The sequence below is a fragment of the Erithacus rubecula genome, assembly GCF_903797595.1.
Source record: "Erithacus rubecula genome assembly, chromosome: 1".
Classification (NCBI taxonomy): Eukaryota; Metazoa; Chordata; class Aves; order Passeriformes; family Muscicapidae; genus Erithacus; species Erithacus rubecula.
Window position 1 is genome coordinate 57,792,342 of NC_136658.1, and position 10,125 is coordinate 57,802,466.

The window sequence follows — 10,125 nt, forward strand, 5'->3', positions numbered from 1 at the left end:
ACTGAAATACAAATCACCGTAGCTATATACATGCCAAGAATAATATAAATACTGATAAATACATTAAAAAAAATGCTCCTTATACTGTTTCAATTCTTTAGCTCTATAAAACTAAAAGTTAAAAATATTTGTATAATTTGTTTCTTTGTTTCTCTACTTCTGGTGTTTATACATTACCTGAAATCAAATTACCTTTTTCTTTAGTATAGAAACAAATAGGAAAGTTAAAATACAAAGAGAAGATGCAACTCCAAAGAACTTTTTAAAATGCTTTTTCATAACATTAAAACAAAAGCTGAAAGAAACTACTACCAAGACATCCTCATCTCAAAAACTATGCACTGAACCATCATGGTGTCTTCAGCTGCTGCTGGGCAGATCTCCTGTCCAGCTTCCCCACCTTCAAATCTTGCCCTCGGAAAGCACAACAAGATGCTAAGAGATGACCCTGAGCAGTTTCATGAGCAAATCTTGCAGGGCAGCCATAGCAAAAAGCTAGCTGTAATACAAGGATGCATATAGCCTGTTTCTTCTTTCTCTCCCTCACTGCCATAATTTTTATACAGTAAAAAAGCTTTTATATCTCATACATGAATAATGATTTGGAGAATGATATTTTCACAATGTATGTATTCACAGTTTCAGAACTGAGATAACTAAGGAGCACAGACCTCTGCCAGACACTTCAGTTGGGATCTGTACCCACTTAGTTCTTCTGTGAGACTCTCCTTTTTCATCTGTAGATCACTTAGCTCTCTTCTTAAGGAATGGACTACTTCATAGAATCGCACCTAGAAAAACAAGACAGACATCAAAGTTGAAACTAGCAAAATTGCAACTGTAAAACTAGAAAACACATCAGCTCAACATTTTATGACAATAACTTATCGAATTATTTCTAGGGCATGCTGTAAAGATTATATTGCTGTACAACTAAAACATCTTCCATTCACGCTGACCAATCAAAAAATACAGTTGCTAAGAGACACATGGCCCCATGCACTTCCTTGTGCCAAGCCTAGAGCTGACTTGATTAACATTGCAAAAGGAGAAAAAAACCCAAAACAACCAAAACCAAACAAAACCCCAAACAAACCAAAATCCTATTTAGTAATAATCAATGCAACTTGCTAACTTCCCCCAAGTCAATATAAAATTTTATGGGGTGTGTAGAAATGGAGAGCTTTGTTTTGTTTTGTTTTCTGCCAGCTCAGTGTGCTGAATTTGCACCAAGAAAAATGCAAGAGCAAGCACAGGGAGCAGGAACAGCACCAGGAAGAACCATTACACCCCCTTCACATACACCTTCAGCAGTAACATGTTGGTATACAGATTCAATTGCATCAGGAAACTAAGACTCTGAAAGACTTGATTCTGCTAAAGTAACACCAAAAAATTCCAACTTTCTAACAGATTAAAAAAATTTAAAATGTGTAACACATAGTCCTCTCTCTTCCCTTGCACTACTTATGGGCATTGTCTCAGGCAAGGAAGTCACATCCGTAAAACTTTTTCAGAACTTTTCTTCTGATCAAGAAGAAAAGACTATAAAACATGGTAGTAAAACCACAAAGTCAGTATTAAAAACCAAAGAGACAAAACAAAGAAGAAAGAGCTTTTTTGATATACACCCACATACACGTACACAGAGGTTATTATTCCCAGATTAACTTGATACCTTAAAATGTTGCATTTGGGGGTGTGTGTGAAAAGAATAAATAAGTAGGCACTGTTTTCATGCAAAAGCTATTGCATACCCTTCATCCCTAATGCTTTCTTTGATATATGATTAAAGAAGAAATACAGACAAGAAAGCACAGATTAAGTAAGCATTCAAGAGCAAGCTGTACTGCACTTCCATGCAGAAGGAAGACAGATCTCTGTTTTGCTACCTGTAAACAGGAGAAGACAAAAGTTCCAAGTATGTCATATAATTGACAGCATACAATTCTAAAAAACACAGAAGCCATAGAAATTTGCAATGTAAACACAGGTGTAGTAAGCTTTATACATTAAGGCAAGCATGCAACATGACTGAAAGATTTTATTTTTAACTTTAGCATCTGATGATTCAATTGGTCATTTCTTAAGAAAAAAGTAACCTTGATTATCACTAATTGATAACCATTTGAAGAATTGTGATTTTTTTAAAACCACATTTGCTTCTCCAGTAAGTTCTTGAATTTTTACTGCAATATCCCTAGGAAACCTAGCAAACTTGTGCTATCATACCACAATTACTTCTCAAAACACAATAACCTTAAAACACATTTCCCAGTAGAAACCAAGATTATATGGGATACAGGCATCAGGGATAAATGTTTTTACACAGCCTCTCAAGAAAAGATCATTGCATGGTAATAGGAAAGTGCAAATGAAAGCAGCAGATGAAGGTGAGGTTATAGCAGTTCAACTGTTGTTGCCGTTTTGCTGGTTTGATAGCCAATAAACATTCATGTAGCCCAGCAGTCGAAGCATGCACTCACTGCCTCTTGCGAATTCAATATAGCAGAAACAAAACTTCCTCTAAAAGCAACTTCAGAAACAACTGCGTATCTTAAAAAAATCGCAAATTTATACTGATGTGTGTAAACAGTTTCTACTTTCTGGGCAATTTAAAAAAAACTCAGCCTGTGCCCACCACTCTTTATGGAAAAGTAGAATTAAGTAAAAAACGGGTGGGTGCAGAGAGTGAAAAAGCTGGCTTCTGTTTAATGAAGTTTTGTGAAAGCAGTTGCATCAGTTAACTGCCTTCTAAAAACAAACAGCAACTGCGCTGCAGTTAGCAAAAATTGCATACCTGAAAGACATGGCAATTCAAATTGGTTCAAACAGAACCTGCAGATATCTTTATTTTTAAATTGCCTTTTTTTTTTTTTTTTTTTTTTTTTTTTTTTACGGTGGAGTACATAAGAAGTTTGCTTTACTGAACAAAATGAACTGATGCTTGGCAACTGAACCATTTAGAAGCCTGAAGTACTTTCAAATTTCACATATACTGTTTCTAAAAACATCTTAGAAATTGCTAAACAAAAATCTGAATTTTTACATGTAAGTTAAAATCAAAAAAGTATGGTTTTAAGAGACAGATGTGTAAAATAAATTTTTTCAGTTGTCATCATTAGCATTAAACATTACCTAGGCTTTGTTCTAACATGTCACTATTGCACCCCTTTGTGGAAGAACAGTGAAACACATTTCACATTTGCTTTAACTCCAGTGTTTTAAACTTACAGTATCTCTATATACAAAATCTGCATTTAAGTTCTTCCTGCTCTTTATCCAATGCACCAAGTTTCAAATAAACTCTAAGTATTTACTTCCATCCTGGAGAATTGCAAGGCAGTATTTTGTAACTGATAACAAGAAAAAAAAAATCTGAAAATTTCTTGCTCAAGTTGGCAGGACCCTTTCTTGGTAAAAAAAAATTTCAACCTAATATCAATAGGCTATACTATTAGTCTACACATGGATCTAGATTCAGAAATTTTAACTGCTTAGAAATGCACAATTTCTCCTTAGGCAAGCAGAGCATGAAACAGCATTCCCTTCAAAGTCCTTTCCTCAGCCTTTGCAGGCCAAATGGATGCAAAGACAGGATGTGCAAAACAGTTCTGTAGCTTCTCAGCATCTATATCAGCTGCATAACTCAAAAGAATGATAAACAACCACCAAGCTTAACTGATACCATTAGGTTCACATTAATCCTCTGCTAAAAGAAATTGAAAAAAGCTGAAAACAGCACTTTACTACAATACATCTTTAAAGGCCTTATCCAGAAAAAAAAAAAAAGGTCTAAAAATTACTTCTTAAAAGGAAAAAGTAATGCATGAAGAAGGAAGGAGCTTCATTGAACAGTTATTTAAATAGAGAAGTTTTTTCACAGATGAAACTAATACCTACTGGTTGAACACCAGAGTAAAAGAATAGAAGGTTAAGTATTAAGATGGCTGTTACTCATCCCTCCTACTTCACATCTTTTTGACAGCCATTTTCTACTCACAAATTAAATCTAAATTGTGCTGTCACAGCTTCACTTAAAGCGGCTCACAAGGTTACCAACTCCTGGTATCTATCCTGCCTGGCTACAGTGTCTTTTGTGTTGACTGTCAACCAATTCCTGAAGTCCTGAACTTCCTGCACATCCATTTCAATAGATTTGCTGACACAGATTTCAGTTTCTGTTAAAAATCTGGGTTTTATGATCATGCAGGAATCAAAAAAACCTGGTCAAATACTTTTGCAGAAGGCAGTGGGTACAGCAGACAGCTAGGGGGTGATAACCTAACAAGACCCAAGCTACATGTTCTTGTTTATCCCACAGAGCCTTATGACTTTCCTAGCACTTTCAAAAGCCCAGCTTTTTAAAAGATGTTCACAAGAAGATCCTTTAGATAAGGGTGACAATTTTTACTTCTCTGTACATATCTAGAGCACAGTAAAGCATGACTTTGATCCGGAGGATTAATTCATGTAGCATTAACACCTCAAAAGTACTAAGGTTTTTAATATTGTATTAAATAATTATTAAAATTATTTGTATTAATTATATGTATTAAATAAAAGTTTCCTTAATAACAAGCTCTATAGACAAGTACAATGCTAATATTTTGGTGAATTTAGGCTTATATGTCTAAATCTTCATTCTCATAAGTCAGCTGGGATGTTCTGGACACATCCCATAAACCTCTTACTGTAAACAAGAGTACACTGTGGCCTGTCCACATATCCACAAGCCAAAATTAACAAACATCTTAAATCAAGAAAATTAATCTTAGAGTATACTTTACAGTATTCTTTGTCTCCTGCATTTAGTCCAATAAGAAAGGCTCATATGGAAAGTATAACAGAAAAGTAAGGGATGTTTGCAAGAGTGATCCCAGCTTGTGGTTCTGGCAAACCAAGTTACAAGTTCCCTTTTTCAGCCTGCTGTATTTCATACCTTCAAGGTGTGCTCACATTTTAATTGTAACATCCCATCTGCTTAACCTCCTTAAAATACATCAGCAGTTCTACTCTCTTTCAAGACGTCAGAATCAGGGATTAAAAGGTTCCTCTCTTTACTGGAACCCTGTCATAACAGACTGATTGGGAGCACATTTGCCTCTGAAGGTCCTTTACTTCTAGCTAGAGATAAAAAAAACCACAACCCACCATAATTTATAGCTTGTGATGGGTTGAGCCTGCCCAGCAGCCTATGTGGCTGCTCACCCACGTGCTGCCTTCCCTGGGAGCATGAGAAAGTGAGGAGAACGAACAAAAGCAGAAAACCCAGGTGTCAAGTTTTCTAACCAATTACTGAAGGAAAGAGAGGTGAGCTTAAAAAGTAAAAAGGAAAATCACCCCCAGAAACTGGGGAAACTGATACCCAGCCAGTCCCTGAGTAATAACCACCTTGGGAAGCCATCAACCCCCACCTCCTCTCTCTTCCTCTACCTCCTATTTATGCTGCTGAGTATAGCATTTGATGTTATGGAATACACCTTTGGCCAATTCAAGTCAGCTGTCCAGCTGTGTCCCCTATTAATCTCATGACCATTCATAGCTTGCAGGGATAGGGGGAGGCAAAATAGGGAAAAAAGAAAGCCTTGATGTTTTGCAAGGACTGTCCAAAACACTGTTTTAGCCACCAGTGCAAAACACACCAAGATTCAGACTGCAATGAAGAAAGTCAACTCTGTCCCAGCCAGACCCAAAATACAGGTTATATTTTAAAGCAACACAAAATCCAATACTTACTGAAACATATTCAGGGATAGAAAGCTGATCTTCAGGAAGAGACTTTAGCTTCTCATAGCATTCATCTGTTAATTCCAAGTCTCGCAAGCTACGACGGATATCTCCAGCCCTCTCTCTCAACTGATGATTTGTTTCCTCCAGTTGCTTCTGCCTCAATAAAACAGTTTCCATTTCTTGCTTCATTAGAGCCTGATGCTTCCTTTAAGATGGATTTGAAAACAGAAGGTATCAGGTAGTGAGTTACACAATGACAAAGCTTCACAATACCCTAGCAAAGAAGTGAGTTCTGCTCCTTTTGTAAGGGGAAGTATTCACAAAGATTACGTAATTAGTGCCAGAATGTATACCACCATGGTTAAACAGTCATATCAGATACAGTATACAGAAAAAAACCCAGGAACTTTACAGTCAGTGACAATACAAAGCTGAATCTGAGTACAGACAATCTCCACAAATGCTGACTTAAATTTACAAACTGAAATTAATTTAGCACTTAAAACGTTAAAAACACGAAAAAGCAGAATCTGCTTCCACATAAACCCTAAAGAAGCTGGTAAATCTCTTGAACTTGGGTCTTAACATGTTTCAGCACATGCACCATCATTCCAACCCTTAATTTTCTAACCACTGTGACATACGAAGTTGGAGTCCTTTATTAAAATAAAACAAACAGCAACAAACTAACCAGTACAACAGAATAAGCAGCCTTACTTCCAGCTTTAAAACAACATCACTACTATTGTCATGAGTGATAAGGTTTTATACAGCAAGAGAAACTGCACATCAGTTAATGTTGTTTAGGAGTACTTCATTTAAATCAAAGACTAGCTAACAAACCTACCTTTTTATTGTTTTTTAGCTGCAACTCTTGAAAACATATTCAAATCACTCCTTAAAACATGGTCATTTCTGCAGGACTTAAAAAGGAATAAAAAATACTAACTAGTACTACTAGGCAACATCTACTCCACTGGTAGGGTACAGATAACAGGAAGTCTGAGGTCAGCAAAAGTCACACAAGGACACACCCCATGGTGTGTACAATTCTATTACATGAGGATGAAAAAAAAGTGAAGTAAAAGACTGAGAAGAAAACAAATGAAAAGATTGGGAAAAGCAGTTGACTTGTTTACATGTATTAATAACAGTTTGCACATCAGTACTTCTTTACTGAGTGCTCCCTAAATAACTCAAGTATGGCCAGCATGGTGCATTGAAGCATACAGAGTGACAAATGTACAAATGTTTTTCTGACAATAAGCTCCTCTCAGCTGAAAGACTTTGCTGGAACTCATCTCAGGCCTGGCTCCACATCCCTAAATCTGTTTTAGCCTTACTGCAGAATAAGACTAGGAAGTAGACACATCCCATACGCTCTACTTTAACATGAGACAATGTAAGTAATCTTCACAGGTGTGGAGACACCCAATTGAAAAAGTGTTTCGGAGAAGCCTGCTAGCCAATCTGTTTCTCAGGTTAACTCCAAATATTTCAGAAAAACAACATGGAAAGTGAGTTTCTGCATCATCGACTGAAAGCATTTCTGTCTTATTACTTCTAAATAAGAAGTAATAATTGGAAAAAGCTAAACATTATGCACTTACCTTTCCCAAGTCTTCTATGCTGCAGTTGTTAAAAATTCTGTTTAAATGGATGGAAACTCTATCACTCTGCCTAGTTCTTTTGTTCTTTATTGGTTTTTACAACACTTTTACTACCTCCTCCTACTGAATTTTGAATTTAGGTAACATAAAACCAAATCCACAAATTTCAGCCAGTGAGAATTTAATTCAAATTTACTTATATGTAAATTAAATATGCAAATTCAATTTTTAGAATGAAAACACTAATATAATCTGCAAAAGAAATCATATTCTTGCAATTAGTAATTATCTGTTTCTGCTAATAACTTATTTACACAAATTTTAATTAATTCACTAATTTGTTAAAGATGAATTTCTTAATTTTACTTCCATCATACCTGGCATCTTCTTGCTGTAATGCCAACTGACTATCCAGTCGTAAAGACAACAGCTGCTTTTGATGGGTTGCATCATTAAGCTTCTCCTCTAGCTCCTCAATCTAAATATAAAGAAAGTGAGTGAGCATAAAACAAAATAAATTACCATAAATTACCATTAATTTTTAAAAAAATTTACAAAAAGAACACGTTGAAATGAAGCTATGAGCCCAGTGCTGTGGGCAGTGCAAACATGGCTAACAAGACCTCTAAATATACTAGGGCTTCACAGAATACAATATGAACTTTGTCCCAACGTGCTAAAATTAAAAAAAAAAAAAAACAACTTAGGTCTTAAATAGGTCTTTTTCAGCCAAATAGCTGTTTGTTCAACTACTTTCAAGTCGGGCTTAAACTCAGAGCAGAAAGCCAATAAAAACCAGTAAGCATATAGTATGTTGTAAAAATAAACTGCACAGAAATGTGGCAATATTTTTACACCTTTCTTCATCTCATGCGTCCTCTTACAAGCTGTACACAACAAAATCTACTGTTACCATGTTGGTATATTCTACCCCTATCTTCATTAACAAAGCATTGAAGAGTATTCAGATCACTGTTTCTAGTACGCCACAAGTTCAGGTTCAAAGCCTTGTTATGCTACTAATGTGAGTGACAAAATTATTTTTCATTTCTGAAAGAAAACAGGTGTTTTTCCTTTGTATTTTAGAAAAGGCAAAACTAATTAGATCTTCCCTTATTTATAAATAAAATTACTTGAACAAGTCAGCAAAGTTTTCCATATCTTTATTTTCCCTTCTTCTCATTAAAGAACACAAACAAAACACACCAAGAAAACTCCCAAATCACCTTAGTAGATCTCCATCATGTAATTTGAAGAAATTCTTTTCAGAACAGAAGTTTCTATCATACTCTAAAAGCACCAAAATAAAGAAAAGATTATATAATGAAAGGAGAAACTACTTACCTTGGTCAAATATTCAACTTTCAAGTTGTCAATCATCAAGTTTTTTTGCGATAATTCTATTTTAAGCAGTTGAAGATTATGGAGCAACTCCTTCCGTTCAATCAGCTGCTTAGTGATTTTTACAGTACCTTCTCTCTCTTCAGAGGAAGAAACATCATCAATTGGTACTGTGGTTTCCAAGCTGATATCCTCAGATTCCAAGGAGCTAGAAATGTTTACTTTCTTGATTATCTTGGAGCTTTCTTGCGACATTTTCTTCCACTACTCACAAAGCTTTTTTAAGCTATACTTTGAGATGAGTCCCCTGAAGAATCAACAGAAAGAATAAAAACAATTAAATGAAATGTCATTATGAAAAACCAACCACTACAAGCAAGCAATACTTTTCAGTATTACGTGAATCTTTTTTTTTTTTTTTTTTTCACCCAAGAAAAGCACTTTGAGAAGCTCTGGAGGGCTGCTGGCTGAGGACCCTCCTCCTGAACAATCATTATCAAGCATTTCGACTACAATAAGCTAAATACCAGTATGAGCACCAGTGTGAATCTAGCTTTACTAGTATGATGCTATAGCTAAACAAAGATATACACGTTGTAAAAGCACACGCATCGAAAACTCCCGAGATCCACAATGCATATATAGCACCCCGTAAAAGGCACAGCACGACTTACTGGTGGAAAGAGTAAAGGAATACTTTGATCACAGAATCAGACAAGTTGAAAAAGACCTCAGTAATCATAGTGTCCAACTACGACCGAATATCCCCCTTGTCAACTACACCAAGACACTCAGTGCCATGTTCAGCCTTTCCTTAAGCACTTCCAGCGATGGTGACTCCACCTTCCCCCTTGGCAGCGCATGCCTCATCACCCTTTATGTTTAGGAAATTCACCTGATGTCCAGCCTTCAACTCCGCTGGTGCAGCTTGAGGCTTTGCCCTCTTATCCTACGGCTGGGCGCCTGCGGGAGATCCCGGCCCCGATCTGGCTACAAGCTGCTTTCAAACCCTGCTGCCCTCTGCCTCCTCAGCAGCAGCAGCTGCACTCCTCTCGCCAGGCTGGTTAACCCAGCAGCCACATGCACTTTTACAGCCCACGGCTGCTACTTACAGTCGGCGCTGCTCAGAGCCAGGAGAGGCTCTCCACCAGGGAGAGGGGACGCCACGCTCGGAGCCGGGCTGCCCTCCGGGGCCACCACCACCGCCTTCCTTTCCACAGCAGCCAGGGCAGCCCAGGAAAAGGGGACGCTGTTCGTCCCGCAGGATGCCCGGAGCTGCAGATGGCAGCGGGCAGCTGTCCCAGCGGCTGGGGGGCAGCGGCCCTGGCCGTGCCGGGCCGCGTCAGTTTTTACACCCCGGGCAGCGGCGCCAAAGCGCGCGCGCTTCCGCCTCCCATCAGCGCGGCGGGGGCGGGGCCGCGCGCCACGCCATCACCGCGGC

The 10,125-nt window shown here is 37.7% G+C and overlaps 1 protein-coding gene across 1 annotated transcript in view; it reads right to left on the reverse strand.

Annotated features, from left to right (window-relative positions):
• PIBF1 (progesterone immunomodulatory binding factor 1) overlaps positions 1-8,997 on the reverse strand; it is a 102,636-nt gene extending 93,639 nt beyond the window's left edge. Inside the window, exons 1-4 of the mRNA XM_079313488.1 lie at positions 8,688-8,997; positions 7,721-7,821; positions 5,740-5,938; positions 672-791 (exon numbers count right to left, since the gene is read on the reverse strand). Coding sequence (XP_079169614.1) covers positions 672-791; positions 5,740-5,938; positions 7,721-7,821; positions 8,688-8,939 — 672 coding nt within the window. The 5' untranslated portion in view covers positions 8,940-8,997. The remainder of the gene's footprint in view (positions 1-671; positions 792-5,739; positions 5,939-7,720; positions 7,822-8,687) is intronic.
• Positions 8,998-10,125: the final 1,128 nt, after the last annotated feature.